General features: G+C 42.7%; 2 protein-coding genes across 2 annotated transcripts; one reads left to right on the forward strand and one right to left on the reverse strand.

The window, feature by feature from the left end:
• Nucleotides 1-487: 487 nt before the first annotated feature.
• Nucleotides 488-7,375, reverse strand: LOC133546921 (uncharacterized). Its single transcript, XM_061892775.1, has 2 exons — nucleotides 7,116-7,375; nucleotides 488-2,875 (listed from the first exon to the last, which is right to left on the reverse strand). Exon 2 carries the CDS (start codon nucleotides 2,823-2,825, stop codon nucleotides 2,025-2,027), a length of 801 nt encoding a protein of 266 aa, XP_061748759.1. The 5' UTR covers nucleotides 2,826-2,875; nucleotides 7,116-7,375; the 3' UTR covers nucleotides 488-2,024.
• A 667-nt stretch (nucleotides 7,376-8,042) lies between these two features.
• Nucleotides 8,043-16,231, forward strand: LOC133546917 (zinc finger and SCAN domain-containing protein 2-like). The gene is made up of 3 exons (XM_061892770.1): nucleotides 8,043-8,164; nucleotides 9,771-9,993; nucleotides 14,222-16,231. Exons 2-3 carry the CDS (start codon nucleotides 9,771-9,773, stop codon nucleotides 15,211-15,213), a joined length of 1,215 nt encoding a protein of 404 aa, XP_061748754.1. The 5' UTR covers nucleotides 8,043-8,164; the 3' UTR covers nucleotides 15,214-16,231.
• Nucleotides 16,232-22,055: the final 5,824 nt, after the last annotated feature.

Genomic DNA, 22,055 nt, shown 5'->3' on the forward strand with positions numbered 1-22,055 from the left:
GGAGTTGTGGGACGTGCACAGCTGCCTCCGATTGACCCTGGTGCTACTTAAGCAGCACCTTGACAGCTGGATGGCACTCGGCGATTCTACTCCACGCCAGTTGATTCTATGCTTTGAGTATTTTGCTACCTTGGCCATTCCCAGTGCCATCCATCTTGGTGTTGTTTTGTAGTGTGCACGTCTTGTAACTCCAAACCAAGTTTAGTTCATTTTTGTATATATGTATCTTTTGTTATTTTGTCCACAATACACATTTTGTCTTCTCTGTTTCGCACCGTCGCTTTTTGTTTCCTCCTGTTTGGATTGTTTTTGTGGGTAGATTTCCGCAGTAAAAAATGTGTTTTACTCAGTGTCCTGTGCATCCTTGGGTTCCTCTTTACTGTGTTGAACAGCACTCTGACAGAAGGAGTTTCTCCAAAACGCAACACCCTTTGGCTGACAAGTTTGTGATTAAATGCTATACATAAAAAATGAAAGGGACAAGTGGTAGAAACAATGGATGGATTGACTTTTATTGACTTTTCCCTAACAATCCAAACTTCCCCATGTTTTCTGAAATTGATAATGTTTGAGGGATTCTAAAAAAGGGGGAACAAAATCATAAACAACTTTTTTTTTTAAAATTGTCATGTGTAGTTTTTAAAAAAAATAAGAAATGTAGATTATTAAAAACAAAACTATCCTTCATAACCTTCCACATATAATGTTGCCATTTTCTCTAACCTACATATTGCATAAAGGGGACATACATATAAAACAATATTCATATTACAAAAGAGAGCCAACAAATGATTCATGAAGTCACAGATTTTAAAAGTAAATGATATTGTATAAAAGACAACTGTTTAAATGATGTATAAAGTAAATAATAATATGCTTCCAGAAGTGGTCCAGAAGGTGTTTCAAGTGTGAACCACTAAATTTGAACTAAGAGGGATTTATGTGTACTCAAAAGCAAAGGTATGAACACATGTAAAACACATATGTACATCATTTAAAGGAGTTACTCTACAACATCATTAAAAATCAAACATGATTTCTGAATATATCTATACACATAAAAAGTATTCGTAACATGTTTTGTCCTGTTCATTCTCACCTTTACAGTCAAAGTGTTGTGTTCATTTTTAAATAAAAGTACACAATGTTGTATATTAAAACATGTACTTGACTGAAAAAAGCAATAATCTGAAATATCTAATCTATAAATGTTAGAATCTATGTGCTGATGTTGTTAGAAAGTCAAAATGAAAGTCTTGAGAGTTTATTTCAAATCCTGCAGTTTCATTTGCTGCTGCTGTTCTCACCAGCACACTTGTGTTTCTTACACTGGTACTTAGAAGACAATCTTTCACCACACACACTGCAACTCAACACTTTCTCTCCTGGGTGTCTTCTCATGAGTCTTTTCAAAATACGGACTTTGTATACAACTTTTACAACACACTGAACATGTTTAAGGTTTGTCTGCAGTGTGTCTTGTCATGTGTGCTTTGAAATGGTGCATTTGAGTAAAATCTTTACTGCAGACTGAACATGAAAAAGGTTTTTCTCCAGTGTGTATTCTCATGTGTCTTTTCAAATGCATACTTTGTATAAAACTTCTACAACATACTGAACAAGTATAAGGTTTTTCACCAGTGTGTGTACTCATGTGTATTTTCAAGTAGTTCTTTCGAGCAAAATATTTACCGCATATTGAACATGAAAAAGGTTGTTCTCCAGTGTGTATTCTCATGTGTTTTTTGAAATGGTCCCTTCGAGTAAAATCTTTACCGCAGATTGAACATGAAAAAGGTTTTTCTCCAGTGTGTGATCTCATGTGTGCATTTAAACGTTCATTTCTTACAAAACTTTTACCACATTCTGAGCAGGAAAACGGTTTTTCTCCTGTGTGTGTTCTCATGTGTACTTTTAAACTTTGATTTTTTCCAAAACTTTTACCACATTCTGAGCAGGAAAAAGGTTTTTCTCCAGTGTGTATTCTCATGTGTATTTTCAAAATGTATCTTTGAGTAAAATCTTTACCGCAGATTGAACACAAAAAATGTCTTTCTCCAGTGTGTTCTCATGTGTACTTTCCGAAGACTAGGGTATTTAAAAGTTTTGTGAGAGTGAGAAGATGTGAAGTGAGTGTTGTCAGTGTGACATGTCTTATCATCTTTAGAGTCTTCATCATCAGTGTCAGGAGAGTGTGACGTTGTGTCCTCACTATCTGATAGTGGAGCTAAGAGCTTGTCTGCTTGTGATCCTCCACAGTGGTCTCCATCAGCTTCTGTTGTCATGTGTTGTGTTGAGCTGCTGCTTGGAGGCTCCCCCCCTCCCCTCTCCTCACTTTCACCTTTCACCTCATCATCTTCACTCTTCACAGGGACACCAGTCACTGGCATCTTGATGACATCAACCTCCTCCAGTCCTTCAAGATGCTCTCTCTGCTGACTGATGCTGTGTTCCTCCTCTTCCTCTTTAATGTGAGGGGTCAGTGGGTCCTCCTCTTCCGCCTTAATGTGAGGGCTCAGTGGATCCACCGCTTCCTTTTTAAAATGTGGTGTCAGTGGTTCCTCCATCTCCTCTTTAAAAAAGGGTAGCCATTGGTGTTCCTCTTCATTTTTAAAATGGGGGATCAGTGGGTATTCCTCTTCCGCCTTAATGTGAGGGGTCTGTGGATCCACTGCTTCCTTTTTAAAATGGGGTGTCAGTGGGTCCTCCTCTTCCTCTTTAAAATGGGGGATTAGTGGGTGTTCCTCTTCATTTTTAAAATGGGGGATCAGTGGGTATTCCTTTTCCTTCTTAATGAGGTTGTGCTGTGGCTCCTCCGTCTGCATCCTGAAGCTCCACTTCTGTTGCTCAGGGTGAAGATGTTCTTCACAGACGTCTGCAAGACAAACACAAGTTTGAGAAACATCCATATCTGCTCAGTCACACAATGCATTAAGTACTTTGACATGCACTTAGGAAAAACAAGTTATTGTATGAACTGTCTTGAAATCTCAGTGATGCACAAACACGTTACTCTTTACAACATTTTTCACAGGAAAATAAAAACCAACCAGAACAACAGGACTTTTTACTATGGATAAACGATTTGGTTTAAAATTGATTTTACGATATATTATTTCATATTGAATTACTAATAGAACCATTTTAAAACAGGCTACAGAGTCTCCTAATTTAGTTGTTGAAATATGCAGTAAAATATTACATCATTTCCAGTATTATTTTCTCAAATAAAGTAACCAGATATTAACAGTAAATAAACAAGTACATTAAAAATATTTTTTTCAACAAAATAATACAATTATAAATGATACAATATGTTACTGCATATGTCAGCTGCCAAATTAGGAGCTTTTGTAACCCGCTTTAAAATTCTTCTAGTATCAATTATACACCAAATTATATATCGTGACATGTATTGTTATTAGGATATAGATTTGAGGTCATATCGCCCATACCAAACATTAGTTCGCCAAGTCATTTTGTTTGGCCCACCAATTGTATTTTTTAATATTCTTCAGATGTGTGTGTATGTTTAAAATGTGGGACTACTGTTCTACATCATGTGGAAGTGTCATGTCATGGGGATGGTGTGCTTTCAACTAAGGGTGTGACGATACGGTCAGCTCACCAAAGGATACTCGATATTGGCTTTAGGAGAACAAGACAATATTTTGGTGGTTAACATGATTCTTACACGTGTGTGTACTTCATGTGTATATGAATGTACTTTCCCTTGTGTGCTTGGTTTTACCGTAACTTCATAGTGGATAATATCTATAAACAACCTCAATTGTTTTACATCTTTAATTTGAAGGACTGTTTACTTATCTGACAAATTCAAAGGAAACTGCACTTTTTTAAAATGTTGCCTATCATTCACAATCCTTATGTAAGACATATGTTTTAAACTTTTATAAATGTAATTATTAAATAAACGTGAGCAAAAATCAGTTAACATTGGAGTCAATGGGAGCTCCTCTATTAGACCCACAAAGTCCTCCAAAAAACATCCAACTTAGACCTGGAGATGGCTAGAAAGATTAAGTAATATGCTCTTTTGCACCCACCCTTTTTAACCGTTTGCGATGATTAATTCTTCATCTAAACGGGAAGACATGAACATCCCATCAGTCGGCATCCCAGTGAAAGCAGACATTGTATGTGTGGAGAGACACAGCCGACGGGCCGACAATGGGCGGAAAGCAGCAGCGCGGGCCCACCTGGAGGCCAGGAGGCGGGGCATGCGGCGGCGAGGAGAGGCATGACACACGCGAAGCGACACTGCAGCGGCAATCTGAGCCAGGTGCGTATATTACACACCTGCTAGAGTACAAAAAGGGCGAGGGAGGAACGAGCGGGAGAGCAGCACGGAGGAGGAAACAACGGCCAGCAGACGAAGAGCGCAACGACCCACACCGAGAGAGCGATGACGCACCCCCGCAGTGGACGCAAGCCCCGGACGCTGTTTAATATAGATTAGAATAGGCCGTGCAACTAATCATATGTCCTGAGTTCCAGTTGAAAGTGGGTGCAAGTTCATGCCCACGCACACACACTCTTATCGCCCACATTCTTCACACTGTTTACGTGGCTTCTTGGCCGAGGTCTGAGGGACAACACCAGATATGAAGTCAGAGTCCAGGGAGAAAAAAAGCACCAGTCAATATCGCACAGAAGGAACCTTCCTGGTGTTACCTGACGGCACGACCACCGAGCTGCGACACCACTACAAAGGCTCCTCCGTGCTCGTGCTCGTACCACCTGGCTTGGTAGCCTCGTACCCGCCTACCAAGCCAAAGACTTAGGTCCAATAGGGACGGCGTGGCGCAGTGGAAGAGTGGCTGTGCGCAACCCGAGGGTCACTGGTTCAAATCCCACCTAGAACCAACCTCGTCATGTCCGTTGTGTCCTGAGCAAGACACTTCACCCTTGCTCCTGATGGGTGCTGGTTGGCGCCTTGCATGGCAGCTCCCTCCATCAGTGTGTGAATGTGTGTGTGAATGGGTAAATGTGGAAGTAGTGTCAAAGCGCTTTGAGTACCTTGAAGGTAGAAAAGCGCTATACAAGTACAACCCATTTAATGATGAAACAGGGCGTAACTGCTGCTGATTGGACCGACACGCAAATACCACATTTTCAAAATTCCCCGTTGTCAATTAAAAACATAGTTATGGGCTGCACTTTGGACACACCTGCTGTAAGCTACAAGGAGCGAGCAGCTACACAACAGCTAAGCTAAAACAGCACTTTTAAGCATATCAAATAATTATAGTTGCTTAATACGTACACAAAGTCTCCAAAACAGAAGTCTGATAGAAAGTATCCAGTAACAAACAAGTCTGCGTTAGCCAACATTGTGAGCCATGAGCTTGACTTCATGAATTATTGTGGCCACCAGGTGTTGTGAAAGATCAAATAAAACAATTGCAAAAGCATCCGTCACAAGGTTACTGTTTTTTATATATTTGTGTCAATATGTAGAAGCATCCTCAGCCTTCCCGGGAAGGTCTATTCAGAAGTACTGGAGAGGAGTTTATGCCGCATAGTCGAACCTCGGATTTAGGAGGAACAGTGTGGTTTTCATCCTGGTCGTGGAACTGTGGACCAGGTCTATACTCTGGGCAGGGTTGTTGAGGGTGCATGGGAGTTTGCCCAACCAGTCTACATGTGTTTTGTGGACTTGGAGAAGGCATTCAACCGTGTCCCTCGGAAGTCCTGTGGGGAGTGCTCAAAGAGTATGGGGTATCGGACTGTCTGATTGTGGCGGTCCGCTCCCTGTACGATCAGTGTCAGAACTTGGTCCGCATTGCCGGCAGTAAGTCGGACACTTTTCCAGTGAGGGTTGGACTCCGCCAAAGCGCCGATTCTGTTCAAAACTTTTATGGACAGAATTTCTAGGCGCAGTCAAGGCGTTGAGGGGATCCGGTTTGGTGGCTGCAGGATTAAGTCTCTTCATCTGGCCAGGAACTTTAGCTCTAACTGGATCGGTTTGCAACAGAGTGTGAAGTGACTGGGATGAGAATCAGCACCTCCAAATCCGAGTTCAAGGTTCTCGTACAGAAAAGGGTGGGGTGTCATCTCCGGGTTGGGGAGGAGACCCTGCCCCAAGTGGAGGAGTTCAAGTACCTTGGAGTCTTGTTCACAAGCGAGGGAAGAGTGGATCGTGAGATCGACAGGCAGATCGGTGCGGCGTCTTCAGTAATGGGGACGCTGTATCGATCCGTTGTGGTGAAGAAGGAGCTGAGCCGGAAGGCAAAGCTCTCAATTTACCGGTCGATCTACGTTCCCATCCTCACCTATGGTCATGAGCTTTGGGTCATGACCGAAAGGATAAGATCACTAGTACAAGTGGCCGAAGCGGTCTGTTTATTTCAAGTGTTAGTTTTCCCTTATTAGCTCTTGTGTTATTTATTTGACCCTATATTTGTTCCCCCTACCGCACCTTTTGTTGGAGTCTTTGATCTTGTTATACGCAAATATAATGACAATCAAGTCTATTCTATTTTAAATGAGTTTCCTCTGCCGTGTGGCTGGGCTCTCCCTTAGAGATAGGGTGAGAAGCTCTGTCATCTGGGAGGAACTCAAAGTAAAGCCGCTGCTCCTCCACATGGAGAGGAGCCAGATAAGGTGGTTCAGGCATCTGGTCAGGATGCCACCCGAACGCCTCCCTAGGGAGGTGTTTAGGGCACATCCGACCGGTAGGAGGCCCCGGGGAAGACCCAGGAAACGTTGGGTAGACTATGTCTCCCAGCTGGCCTGGGAACGCCTTGGGATCCCCCGGGAAGAGCTGGATGAAGCGACTGGGGAGAGGAAAGTCTGGGCTTCCCTGCTTAGGCTGTTGCCCCCACGACCCGACCTCAGATAAGCAGAAGAGGGATGGAAGGCTGGATGTGTAACACAACTTGATGTTTCTTGAAAACAGCGTCCAGTAGTTGATGTTGTCGCTCCTTCTCCTCTTTTGTTGGACAAAGTTCCTCCTTGTACTCTGCTATCGTTTTTTTTTTTTTCTAACATCACAAATATTTCTTCAACAGCAGCATTAGTCGCTGATTCAGCAACACTCACATCATTTGTAATGTAGACATGTTCACACAATAAAAACACTTTACACTTACATTGGATCTCTGCTTTGATGTGTCGATCACTTCCGCCTCTCTTTGTTAGCAGCTAACAAGCTAAGCTAACCAGCAGGCTAGGCTAGCACGTCAAAGTGCACTCAGACTAATGTATCCGCATACAAACAATTAATAACGACGTTTACTCTGTTAAACGACACACATGTGCACATGTACGTTGTAATTAAGACCTAGAAACCATAATAACCAAAACAACGTAATCTCCGCCAGACGCCATCTTGTTTTGTTCTTCCTCCTGTGTGACGTCATCGAGGTGTTCTCAACCGCGGAACAAATGTTGGCCAAACACGTGTTTCACCGGGACAATAGTGAGTGGTGCACACTTCCTTCAAACACGTGTTTAACTGGGACAATAGTGAGTGGTGCACACTTCCTTCAAACACGTGTTTCACTGGGACAATAGTGAGTGGTGCACACTTCCTTCAAACACGTGTTTCACTGGGACAATAGTGAGTGGTGCACACTTCCTTCAAACACGTGTTTCACTGGGACAATAGTGAGTGGCGCACACTTCCTTCAAACACGTGTTTCACTGGGACAATAGTGAGTGGTGCACACTTCCTTCAAACACGTGTTTCACTGGGACAATAGTGAGTGGTGCACACTTCCTTCAAACACGTGTTTCACTGGGACAATAGTGAGTGGTGCACACTTCCTTCAAACACGTGTTTCACTGGGACACTAGTGAGTGGTGCACACTTCCTTCAAACACGTGTTTCACTGGGACAATAGTGAGTGGTGCACACTTCCTTCAAACACGTGTTTCACTGGGACAATAGTGAGTGGTGCACACTTCCTTCAAACACGTGTTTCACTGGGACAATAGTGAGTGGTGCACACTTCCTTCAAACACGTGTTTCACTGGGACACTAGTGAGTGATGCACACTTCCTTCAAACACGTGTTTCACTGGGACAATAGTGAGTGGTGCACACTTCCTTCGCCCGGCCACAGAAGACAAAAAAGAGTTGCTGGTGTAACAATAGGAAGAATATATTCCACTCCTCTCTTGTACACGCGGCTTATGAGGTAATATACATGATATATTTTCATATTATTTATCTTATTTACCTCATATGTTGTTCGAAGCTAACGTGCTAGCGTTAGCCCGCTAGCAGGCCTTTGTAGCAAATGCGAGCGTCTTTTTGGAGGAGTGTATTTTATATGTTCTCTATGAGAATTATATTGACTTATTTAATACTTTAACTGTTTTTTGTTGTATATTACAGTCACGCTTAACATCATTAAATATTTGTTACTAGAAAGAAACGAACGTCTCGAAATTTAAGTCTGGAATAAGTCACATGGTATAATAATAATAATAATACATTTTATTTGGTATAACGCTTTTCAGTGTACTCAAAGATGCTTTACAGGATGAAAAAAAATATTATTGTTATTGTAATGACAGTGTAATATAATGTATTATTGCAGTGGTCTGCTTTATGTTGCTGTCAACTTTATTAGCAATAAATACAAATGATGTTTGCACGCACTTCTATTACCTTGATAACAACCATCCATCCATTTTTCTACCGCTTGTCCCTATTTGGTGTTGCGAGGGGGGACAGGGGGTGTTGGAGCCTATCTCAGCTGCATTGGGTGGACATATCATGGAAATTAAATCAACTGATGTTTGTTATTACGAATACACTATTTGCACAATTGTAAGTGATTAATGCTTATTCAGTCAGACTAAAATAAATATTTAATTAAATAAATGTTAAATATTAAAAATAGCTTTAATATACTGCACACAAAATGAATTTGCATCAATATTTTGTATGTAGTCGAAACATGAGGTACCCAAATATTCTAAATATTTGTTTACATTTATGAATTTGTATATATATATATATATATATATATATATATATGTATATATTTATATATACATATATGTATATATATATATACATACTCGCTGGCACTTGTTCCACGTGCTTCACTGCACTTCTGTTTGTTTTCTGTTGGGTTAAAAATGTTGCTTTCGCAGAAGAAAGTTAAAGTAGCAATGATTGTCTCACACACACTAGGTGTGGTGAAATGTGTCCTCTGCATTTGACCCATCCCCTTGATCACACCCTGGGAGGTGAGGGGAGCAGTGGGCAGCAGCGGTGCTGCGCCCGGGAATCATTTATGGTGATTTAACCCCCAATTCCAACCCTTGATGCTGAGTGCCAAGCAGGTAGGTAATGGAGAACAAGGAGAGGATATTGTGCGTAAAAGTAAAGCCAACCGACCACAGCTCTGTAGTCCTGGTCACCGTTGACGTGAGGTGGGACTATTTTGGAGGTGCACGTCAAGGTTGGCTGGTAGGTTGGTAGTGGGAGGAGCCAGTTGGCGTCACTTGATGCTGCAGCACAATGACACTTTTATACGTGCAGACTGACTTCATGCAGTCATGACGGTATTAAAATCCCAGCAGGAGGTTTTCTATAAGTTGTTACTTTTTAATCAATAATTAATGTAAATGCAGAAAACAGGATCAATGACACAATTCATAATAATCAATCACTGATGATTATTCCATGTGTAGAAGAACATCACCACAAAGTGGTGTCAGTCCACTTGGAAAAACATTTGACACGTCTGAGCTGAAGTTTGTTTGTGTTGTCTTGTGGACGTCCAACAGATGAACGCTCGTCAAGAAGAACGTCCCCTTCAGCAGCAGGAGGATCCACAGCCCCCCCACATTAAAGAGGAAGAGGAGGAAGTGTGGATCAGTCAGGAGGGAGAGTGTCCTGTAGGGCAGGAGGAGGCTGATGTCAGCAAGTTTCCACTGACTGTTGTCTCTGTGAAGACTGAAGAGCATGAAGACAAACCACCTGAGTCCTCACAGCTTCATCACAGTCCAAGTAAGCACAACATCCACATATCATCTAATACAATGTTTGTGACACATGTTCATCCGGGGGACACATTTATCACTAAAGATGGAGATATATTTGCTTTTTAACACCACCATTTAAAAATGAATGCTCATCAATCATCAACAGTGTAATTGCTGGGGTGTAACCATGTGACCTAGAGGCCGTCCTCCTTACCTCACGTGGTCAAATGAAGGCAAACGTTCAATATGGCTTCTGTTTATTTACCTTAGCAGCAAATATGTCAGCATATTTCAAGGGTTTAGTGGTGAAGATAAGAGATGTACACCAAGTACCATTTTTTTTTTAGTACTGGTTCCTAACGGCCTACTGAAAGCCACTACTAGCCACCACACAGTCTGATAGTTTATATATCAATGATGAAATATTAACATTGCAACACATGCCAATACGGCCTTTTTAGTTTACTAAATTGCAATTTTAAATTTCCCGGGAGTTTCGTCTTAAAAACGTTGTGTTACGATGACGTCTACGCAAGACGTCACGGGTTTATAGGAAGTATGAGCGCTGCACACACACACAGCTAAAAGTCGTCTGCTTTAACCGCATAATTACACAGTATTTTGGACATCTGTGTTGCTGAATCTTTTGCAATTTGTTCAATTAATATTTCAGAAGTCAAAGTACAAAGATGGAGTTGGGAAGCTTTAGCCTTTAGCCACACAAACACATGGTGATTCCTTGTTTAAAATTCCCGGAGATCAAACTTTCCTATGGATCAGAGCGCGGTCAAGCGAACATGAATCACGACAGAATGTCAACCAGCAGGTTTCGGTGACAAAATTGTGGTTAAAACGTCGCTTCTTACCGGAGAAAAGCTGAACTTGTGCCGTCCATAAAGCTGCCGTCAACTCCTCTGAGACATTGGCGTCAAGACACCCGTGGAGACACACCTCCGACTATCAGGTACTATTAAACTCACTAAAACACAAGCATCACAATAGAAAGATAAGGGATTTCCCAGAATTATCTTAGTAAATATGTCTAAAAACATCAAAATCCGTCCCAATGCAATCGCGTTTTTTTTTTTTTTCTAGTCCGTCACTATCAATATCTACAAACACAAATCTTTCATCCGCGCTCAAATTAATGGGGAAATTGTCGTTTTCTCGGTCCGAATAGCTGTTTTTGTTGGAGGCTCCCATTAAAAACAATGTGAATATGTGAGGAGCCATAACACAGGTGATGTCATCGTCTGCGACTTCCGGTAAAGGCAGGGCTTTTCTCTTAGCGACCAAAAGTTGCGAACTTTATCATGGATGTTCTCTACTAAATCCTTTCAGCAAAAATATGGCAATATCGTGAATGATCAAGTATGACACATAGAATGGACCTGCTATCCCCGTTTGAATAAAATCTCATTTCTGTAGGCCTTTAAATCTAATCGTTTGAATTTAGAGGACAACTGCACTTTTTGGGGGAATTTTTTCTATCCTTCACAATCATTATGAAATACATGACAATTGATATATATATTTTTAAATCCCATTGTAACTCATGAATGTAAATAAAAGTCCACTTGCAATGGAGCCAATGAGAGGTCCTCTATAACCATCCAAAAAGTGCCAACAATACTACATTTGCATTTTGTGGCTTGAATACCAACCAAGTATTAGTGATATTGTTATTATAAGTGGCCTCTCACCTGGGTAGTAGAAGGATGAGGACGTACTCTGACAAGTTGGTTCCCTTTGACAGCCAATTTAGGCCCGAAAAGACGCTTGGCTTCACCCCCCATACCGTGCGACGATTATGAGTCTGTCCTCATCCAAACGGGAATATAACAAGAGTCTATCAGTCTGCATCATAGTGACAGCAGACATTGTACAGTAAGTGATGTTTTATTATATTTGTTGGCTCTCAGGAAGTCTGCAGTGTGTAATATTCAGTGATGTTGAAAAAAAAAGCACATGTAGTGATGCTTTTTTGAAAGTGATGCGCTAATAAGCAAAAATACGTAAATATTCCATCTTTTTAAAAAAGTACCTGTTACTAAATGACATATATACCTACTGCATGTACATAAAACCTTAATGGAGGTGTTTGGATACTTTTTAAGTTATTTTTAGGCAGAATAGTGCGACTCTAGTAGCCTCTATTGTAAACAGATTTTGATCGCATTTATTACTATTTAGAATGCATAAAAAATAAAAATATGTTTTTGATAGGCAAAATAAATTACAAAAGTGTGGTTTCCTTTTAAATGAAGTGAAGTATATTTATTTAGCGCGTTTCTCTTGTGACTCAGAGGGCTTTACATAGTGAAACCCATGATCTAAGTTACATTTAAACCAGTGTGGGAGCAGGTGGGTAAAGTACCTTGCTCAAGGACACAACGGCAGTGACTAGGATCGAACCTGAAACCGTCGAATTGCCTTTGAATGTATTAAATTCTATCAAAATCTCGGAAAAATCATAAATACATCCTAGAAATGTCTCAATAACTCCATTAAATCTTTTTTATTTAGGAACTTTCTAATGTAACGTGTTTCTATCTACACTTCTGTTAAAATGTATCCATCCATCCATTTTGTACCGCTTATTCCCTTTCGGGGTCGCGGGGGGCGCTGGCGCCTATCTCAGCTACAATCGGGCGGAAGGCGGGGTACACCCTGGACAAGTCGCCACCTCATCACAGGGCCTACACAGATAAACAGACAACATTCACACTCACATTCAAACACTAGGGCCAATTTAGTGTTGCCAATCAACCTATCCCCAGGTGCATGTCTTTGGAAGTGGGAGGAAGCCGGAGTACCCGGAGGGAACCCACGCATTCACGGGGAGAACATGCAAACTCCACACAGAAAGATCCCGAGCCTGGATTTGAACCCAGGACTGCAGGACCTTTGTATTGTGAGGCAGACGCACTAACCCCTCTGCCACCGTGAAGCCTGTTAAAATGTAATAACCACTTAGTCTTCTCTTTTGTTCAAATGTAATAATCACTTGTTTTATTGTTTGATACTTTAGTTTTGGCTGATACTACAAATGTTGGTATCGATCCAGTACCAAATAGTTTCAGAAGCAGTATGGGTCATATCAATGCGGATTCTGGTATTTAAAGTCATCAGGATAATTGAATGATTACATTTTTGTTGGCAATCATAATCAGACAAAAACACAGGATGGTGGTGTTAGAATATCAATTGAATATTTAAATATGGCTCTGAATTAAATCATTAGGTTTATGCCCTTAAAGTCTTCCTTTTTACTGAGTTTGTAAACAATAACAAACTCAACAAAATATATATAATACATAATATCGATCAAACTTCTGTAATTACCTTATATTGATATTATGCTTGGTATTGTTATCGTCAATTTTTGTATGGATCAGTCCACAATTGTTTAAATTTAAGAGCTTTAGCAGGGTTTCTTTGTGACATTAAAAAGCATTAAAAATCATTGAATGGACTTTGCCTAAATAAAGGCCTTAAATGGTGTTAAAAAGAATTAAATACAATGTCCAGAGGCATTAAAATATTCACACAATCGAAGGCCAAGATCGATATAAATGAAAATAAACCTAATAACTTAATTATTGCCGTCATCAATATATTGCTATATCCAAGTGTGTCCTTCTTGGTCTGTGGATTTTAAACTGGACTAAGAGGTCTCACTTTGTTTATCCCACAGTAGACTTACATGAACAAAGTGGGCCTCTTGTCAGTCATTCACAATCTTTGTTTCAACTACTTGCAATTCTCCTCCACATGATTTCCTGTGTGCAGTAGTGTTAGCGACACTCACTTTCATGTTGGAGATGGAAATAGTCATTTTAATACAACGCTGTAGTACAGACCTCCGTATAGCTGCCCAGGATATGCCTGTTTTATGATTCTTTAATTTTGGGCCTTTTAGAATCAGAATGTTTTCATCCATTTGTGTCAAGAAGGTGAAATTAGGTCTGACAACCTTTTGACGAGTTGACTTCATGTCCATTAGGACTTTTCAAAGTGTAAAATACCATCCGCCTTAAACAGAATATTCTACTTTGAAAGTAAACTAGATAATTTATTTAGTGTTTATGCATGACTTCCTGTCCCACACGAGCAGATTTTAGCTCGATTGAACCGCCTTGTTGTGTCGACCACTAAATATAAATTAAGTACATGTAAACTTACTGAATGCCTCATGTGACTGAGCAAATCTGGACATTTCTAAAGCATGTTTGTCATTGTGTGTCCTGCAGACGTCTGTGGAGAACAACGTCTGCCTGAAAAAAAGGAGTATAGCTTCAGGATGGTGAAGGAGGATCCTTCACAGACCCTTCCCTGTAAAAAGGAAGAGGAAGACTCACTGATGCCCCACATTAAAGAGGAAGAGGAGGAACACAGCATCAGTCAGGTGGGAGAGCATATTGAAGGACTGGTGGAGTTCCCAGTGACTGGTGTCCCTGTGAAGAGTGAAGATGATGAGGTGAAAGGTGAAAGTGAGGAGAGGGGAGGGGGGGAGCCTCCAAGCAGCAGCTCAACACAACACATGACAACAGAAGCTGATGGAGACCACTGTGGAGGATCACAAGCAGACAAGCTCTTAGCTCCACTATCAGATAGTGAGGACACAACGTCACACTCTCCTGACACTGATGATGAAGACTCTAAAGATGATAAGACATGTCACACTGACAACACTCACTTCACATCTTCTCACTGTCACAAAACTTTTAAAAACCATAGTCATCTGAAAGTACACATGAGAACACACACTGGAGAAAAACCTTTTATCTGTTCAGTCTGTGGTAAACGTTTTGTTCGAAGTCATAATGTGAAAGCGCACATGAGAACACACACTGGCGAAAAAACGTTTCCTTGTTCAATCTGTGGTAAAGGTTTTACACAAAGTCAATATTTGAAAGTGCACATGAGAACGCACACTGGAGAAAAACATTTTTCCTCTTTAACCTGTGGTAAAGGTTTTACACAAAGTCAATATTTGAAAGTACACATCAGAACACACACTGGCGAAAAACCTTTTTCCTGTTCAATCTGTAGTAAAGGTTTTGTACTAAGTAACAGTTTCAAAGTACACATGAGAACACACACTGGTGAAAAATCGCATTCTTGTTCAATCTGCAACAAAAGCTTTTGTGACCGATCAAACCTTTTAGCACACATGAGAAGACACCCAGGAGAGAAAGTGTTGAGTTGCAGTGTGTGTGGTGAAAGATTGTCTTCTAAGTAGCAGTGTAAGAAACACAAGTGTGCTGGTGAGAACAGCAGCAGCAAATGAAACTGCAGGATTTGAAATAAACCGTCAAGACTTTCATTTTGACTTTCTAACAGGATAGGATAGGATAGGATAAGATAGGAAAGGATATGTCTTTATTGTCATTGCACAAGTACAACTAAACTTTGTTTTCAGCACAAACCTGCTCAAAATTAGACAAACAAACAGTGTACAGGGTTACAGAACAAGAACGTTGATGGGTCGCCATTAGGCGCCCCTTAAAAGATGGGAAAAAGGTAAACGCTGGGGAAGGATGAGTAAAAAAATACAATTTAGACTGGGCTCCTAAGGGGGCCCAGTCTGGAGTGGAAAAAAACCTCCATAGCAAAGCACATATGCATATCACAACAAACATTTCGAGATATCTAGCAACAGAGAGAAGGTAGTTCAAGGTCATGGTGGTAGGCCGCAGCTCTCAGGCGCTGACCATCCATTCATCACCGTTGCGTCGATGGCGTTGGGTTGGGGGGTGTGGGGGGTATGTGTGGCGTATATTTTTTTGTGGATGTATGTGTGTGTGTGTGTGTGTGTGTGTGTGTAAGCCCGCAGTGTGTCTTTGTTCCGCGGCCTTGATGATTTGTACTGTCTTGTCCAAAGTCCAAAACAACAGGTGTGTGTCCATGAGGGACAAAAAGGGAGTTTGTTGTGTGTTCGCTGCGCTGTCCTTTGGGAGAGTTTCGAAGCCAGGGAAACAATCCAAGTTAGAATGATTTGTATGCGAGTGAAAATAAAATTTGATTTTCACTCTAAATTGTCTATGACTGGTCCTCAAAATCTGCGGGGTAGACAGTCCGATGTAATCCACAGTTCTTCCCGCATCCTCCAATCATTTGTGGCAGCTTTGGGGTACTTTGAAGACTGCCAGCAACTTCCAATTTGTCGACAAACCAGAGCAACGCTTACTCCAATCAGCAGATGTCCTGTTGTCATAATTCCGAATAGGTGGATATCTTCACGTCCTCGACAGAAAAGGGTCGCCAGGCACCCCCCCCCCCCCCCCCCCCTCCTTCTCCCAAGAGTCAGTCGTGTGTCCAGCAACAACCGCTTCGTCACGACAGCAGGTTCCCCCAAACCTAGGATCTTGTCAATTTTGTTGAGGCCAGTTAAATAGTTCCAATGTTTAGATTTGGAGAGCAGTGCAAAAAGAGGCAACAAGAAAGTTAAGACAAAACAAAGAAGCAAGCAGGAGAGGAAAGGGGAGCGTCCACCCTCCATGAGTGCCAGAGAGAGAAACAACAAAAGCACATAAAACGTGTGACATTTATGTGCTTTTGTCAGGCAAGTCCATGCATTAATATGCAACATTGTGTACTTTTATTAAAAATTGGACAGAACAATTTGATTGAAAAGGTGAGAGTGAACAGTACAGGACATTTTTTTAAATAAACATTGTATGTGTGTATATATATATTCATCATACAATATTAGACTTACGCATAATAGTGTTTTTTATAGGTGTTTGAAATATTGAAGTATTACATACTTTTATTTCTAATTATTAATCATCCCATAGATTATCACCTTTATATGATATACATATGTACTGGTTCACATCTGAAACATCTTCTGGACCACTTCAGGAAGCATATTATTATTTACTTTACACATCATCTGAACAGTTGTCTTTTATACAATTTTAAAATGTGTGACTTTATGAATCATTTGTTTGGGTCTTTAATCCATTTTATTAATTATTTATATTACTCTCTTTTGTAATATGATGATTGTTTTATATGTATGTCCCCAGACCTTTATGCAATAAAAAAGTGAGAGAAAATGACTGAAATGTTTGTGAAAGGATGGTTTTGTGTTTACAAACTTACATTTGTGGGTAAAACAAAAAAATCCCCATCATTGTGTTTTAAAAAAGTTTACGTTTTCTTTTTTAACATCCCCAAAACAATATCAATATTAATCAAAGTTTGGAGTGTCAGGCAAAAGCTGATATTGTACATCATCCCACAGAGATTTACTCTGCATACATTCATAAAATAAACTGTTTATTGTGTTTCCCTATCACAGAACCAACAAATGTTGTCTTCAATTGCAAAACAAAATCCTAAAAAAAATGTTAAGTTGTCAATTCCGTCTTTTTTTTTCTTAAATTAACTCATTTGCCTTCGGATGAATGGAAACTTTGAAGTTATGAGTATTTTTTGGTTTCAGAGAAAATACAGTAAAGAAGAAACAGCAAATAATTAAACACCATAAAATGCTGTAATTAGAATATTTTGAACAAAAGCCTTTATATAAATATATATATTTTTGCATATTTTTCTATTTGCAGGTTGTACTTGATGTCTTCAAATAATAAAATACTTTTATCAGTCAATAAGTGCATCAGTGACCAAATGCCTTTTTGAACCCATTGCTGTACAAAGATGGATTTGTTTCTCATTTTAATATAAGAACAATTCCATAGTGGAGTATTGTGTGTGATGAAGTTGTGTTTGTAAATTAGTTTCCAGTACAACAACACTTGCTGGTAGGGATGGATACTGTTCACATTTCAACCGATACGGCTCAGATTCCGGTACCCCGAAATCAATACCTGTTCTCAACGGTACCACTTTTGGTGCTTTTGTGCGTGGTGATAATTGTGTTTGTGATAATAAATCTAAATTATTATTGCAACATTTAAAATGATACTGTATATTGTTGTCCTTGTAACGATCTGTCACTTACTTTCTGATAGTTTTTCGTGTTTTGTACTTTGTTTCCTGTTCAGTGCTCTTATTTTGTCATACTTCCTGTTTACTCCGCTGAGCACTGTTTTTGTCACACTCGCCGTTGATTGGCAGCGGTCCTCAGCTGCGGTCAATCAACATAGGTCTATTTATGTTTCACTCGAGCACTCCTCAGTGCTCGAAGTTAAACCTATGTTGGGAACATCTCCATGCAAGACTGCTTTCTGTTTATATATTTTACTTTGATGAAATTAAAATCATCTTACCTGCTTTCTGCTCTCCTGGATTTTTGCATACTTGAGGTCACACAACTGCAGCCATGCGACATCCCAACAGTAACTTCGAGCCAGAAAATTGTGACCTCGCGAGAATCCCTGTCGGCAATCCTCAGCCGACGTTCTGGACCGCACAATTCCTGGAGGACTTGAAGGCCAGGTTTGTGCGGTCCCAGCCTACAGACGCGGACCCTCTCCCCGCGGCAACGCCACCGGCTTCGGCTCTCCGACCGGCGCGTCCCCCGCCGCCATCTTTCCTCTCGGCTCAACGGCTGGCTACGGCTCTCCGACCAGCACGTCCGCCACTTCCTGCATGCCTCGCGGCTCCCGCGGCAACGCTACCGGCTACGGCTCTCCGACCGGCGCGTCCTCCGCCGCCATCCTTCCTCTCGGCAACGCTGCCGGCTACGGCTCACCGACCGGCGCGCCCGCCTCCTCCTTCACGTCTCGCGGCTCCTGCGGCTCCGTCGCCGACTGCGGCTCTCCGACCGGCACGTCCGCCGCCGCCATCCTTCCCGTCGTCTGCTGAGCTGCTTCTCCCTGCTCCTACGCAGCTTCCAGCGGCTGCTCCCCGGCTGCTCTTTTTGCCAGCTCCCGCTCTCTTTTTTGGTTCGCCGAGAGCTCCAGTGGAGCCCACAGTGAGGTCGCTTTTGTCCTCCTGCTGGGACTTGGCACGGGACGTGTCTTCGTCCCTCCTCCTGGTCCCCTCCCGCCCGTCCCTGGTTTTCGCACCGGGGGACTCCGACGAGCAGGCACGTTTTCCCGCATGTGTGAACGGTGTCTGGCAGCCACCTAGTGGAGGGGGGCCCACTATACACTGCGGTGCAGCCAGGCACACACCGCTGTCATCCCCGCCAGCGTCTCCTTCCACGGAGACATCTACGTCCCTGGCGGGCTTTCGCCTAGCCCCAACGCCGGCTCCACGCCTAGCCCCAACGCCGGCTCCACGCCGAGCCCCAACGCCGGCTCCACGCCGAGCCCCAACGCCGGCTCCACGCCGAGCCCCAACGCCGGCTCCACGCCGAGCCCCAACGCCGGCTCCACGCCGAGCCCCAACGCCGGCTCCACGCCGAGCCCCAACGCCGGCTCCACGCCGAGCCCCAACGCCGGCTCCACGCCGAGCCCCAACGCCGCCAAGAGCAGCACCACGCCGGGCTTCGTCACCGCCGGCATCCGCTATTCCTCGGCCAGCATTTGCTGCTCCTCGCCCGGCGTCATCTGCCGCTTTCACGCCGCCGATGACATCTGCAACAATCACGCCTCCGATGACGCCTGCCGCTTTCACGCCGCCGATGACGTCTGCCGCTTTCACGCCGCCGATGACGTCTGCCGCTTTCACGCCGCCGATGACGTCTGCCGCTTTCACGCCGCCGATGACGTCTGCCGCTTTCACGCCGCCGATGACGTCTGCCGCTTTCACGCCGCCGATGACGTCTGCCGCTTTCACGCCGCCGATGACGTCTGCCGCTTTCACGCCGCCGATGACGTCTGCCGCTTTCACGCCGCCGATGACGTCTGCCGCTTCCACGCCGCCGATGACGTCTGCCGCTTCCACGCCGCCGATGACGTCTGCCGCTTCCACGCCGCCGATGACGTCTGCCGCTTCCACGCCGCCGATGACGTCTGCCGCTTCCACGCCGCCGATGACGTCTGCCGTTTCCACGCCGCCGATGACGTCTGCCGCTTCCACGCCGCCGATGACGTCTGCCGCTTCCACGCCGCCGATGACGTCTGCCGCTTCCACGCCGCCGATGACGTCTGCCGCTTCCACGCCGTTGATGACGTCTGCCGCTTCCACGCCGGCACCAACATCGGCTCCTCAGCCGCCTCCTGCAGAGGTATCTGTTTTGGCTGCAGCCCCCGCCGCTTTGTCTGCTGTCTCCGGGCCTGCTTCAGCGCGCCCGCCTCCACGTCAGCCGCGGATGTGGCCGTGCCCTGGGCGTCCTCCTCGCGGGATGCACTCGTCTTTTTTTCGGCCAATGATGTGGCTGTTCCGTGGCCGCCCGCCCCGCCAGTTCCAGCGGCGCTCTACGCGCCGTCGCCACCTGACTTTCCCTCGCTGGCTGCGGGGACACGAGGTTTGGCGACCTTCCACCAAATCCTCCTTCCATCCTCCCTTACTTTGTGGACATTTTTTTCCATTTTTCTTTTCCAGGGAACATCTGGTATCTGTTCCTTGAGGGGGAGGTCCTGTAACGATCTGTCACTTACTTTCTGATAGTTTTTCGTGTTTTGTACTTTGTTTCCTGTTCAGTGCTCTTATTTTGTCATACTTCCTGTTTACTCCGCTGAGCACTGTTTTTGTCACACTCGCCGTTGATTGGCAGCGGTCCTCAGCTGCGGTCAATCAACATAGGTCTATTTATGTTTCACTCGAGCACTCCTCAGTGCTCGAAGTTAAACCTATGTTGGGAACATCTCCATGCAAGACTGCTTTCTGTTTATATATTTTACTTTGATGAAATTAAAATCATCTTACCTGCTTTCTGCTCTCCTGGATTTTTGCATACTTGAGGTCACACAACTGCAGCCATGCGACATCCCAACAGTCCTTTTGTTTTATCTTCTTGAATTATTACCAAATGATCATTTACAAGTAATTTTATTTACAGTTGCAAGTCCAATACACTAGATGGCAGTAGTGTTATTTCATATTGTTTCTTTTTTGCGCCCAAAAAAGTGTTCATACTGTAAATATTGGATTTATTACGCACCAGCTGTTTGATTCTAACATTCGTCTTAGTCATAGTTTTAATTAACTCATTTGGTGGGGGGTTAACGTCATGAGAAGTTGCTAATGCTAATCAGTAGCATGTCAATAGCAAAGCCAATGTATATTACCATCAAGCTACCATGACTTTTGGAAAAGTGGAGCCTTACTTTACCTACGTTGTAACATTTTTTCTGTGAATTTCTTTGTTGGTATTAACGATTGCAACATTTACCTAAAGGTAGTTAGGCGGAGTCCTCTCTCAGTGCTGCTGGAGTGATCTCCAAATGCCGAACAGAGGTCAAATGAGTTCAGAAGTTGGATATTCAACAGATATTCAACATCCAGCCAGGCTGACTGTTTGTCCCCGGCACTGAAAACTCATGCCACGTCTGTCAGTCCCTGCTGACAAGTGCTTTAGTTTAAGGGACCGTCAATAAAGTACTTGTCATTAACTCACTAAGAACATTTCAATTGTCAGTAGCTGTAGTCATGTGACCTAGAACCTCAAACCTACTTTCATATTGTTTGTTCATCACTGCTAAAGCCGACTCATGTGTTCAATTTTCCAGTTTTTCCTTTTTTTTTTTAATCAACAACTTTTTGGTCATGTGACCTCAACTCAAAGAAAACACTTAAGTGGGGCAAAAAAGTATTTAGTCAGTCACTGAGTGTGCAAGTTCTCCCACTTAAAATGATGACAGAGGTCTGTAATTTTCATCATAGGCAGAGGTGGGTAGAGTAGTCAGAAATTGTACTCAGGTAAGAGTACTGTTACTTTAGAGATGTATTACTCAAGTAAAAGTAAGGAGTAGTCCCCCAAATATTTACTTGAGTAAAAGTAAAAAGTATGTTGTGAAAAAACTACTCAAGTACTGAGTAACTGATGAGTAACCTGTTTGTTTAATGACTACGGCAAAAAATAATGCACAAAAACATAAAAATAGCAATGAGCAAATTCAGAGACAGGAATATCTCTTAAGCAACTAAAACGATAATATATGTTAAATAATAATACATTAAAATAAAAAAAATATGGCACATTGAGCCACAATATAGCACCATAGGCTCAGTAGGCATTGATTGATCGAAACCTGTATTAGTAGATTGCACAGTACAGTACAT

The sequence above is a fragment of the Nerophis ophidion genome, unplaced genomic scaffold (genome assembly GCF_033978795.1).
Source record: "Nerophis ophidion isolate RoL-2023_Sa unplaced genomic scaffold, RoL_Noph_v1.0 HiC_scaffold_48, whole genome shotgun sequence".
NCBI lineage: Eukaryota > Metazoa > Chordata > Actinopteri > Syngnathiformes > Syngnathidae > Nerophis > Nerophis ophidion.

Bases quoted from the DNA above. Each gene is read 5' to 3' on its own strand.
- LOC133546921 (XM_061892775.1), bottom strand. From the start codon at position 2,825: ATGCAGACGGAGGAGCCACAGCACAACCTCATTAAGAAGGAAAAGGAA.
- LOC133546917 (XM_061892770.1), top strand. From the start codon at position 9,771: ATGAACGCTCGTCAAGAAGAACGTCCCCTTCAGCAGCAGGAGGATCCA. The intron at 9,994-14,221 runs GTAAGCACAACA...TGTGTCCTGCAG, and splicing joins ACAGCTTCATCACAGTCCAA to ACGTCTGTGGAGAACAACGT.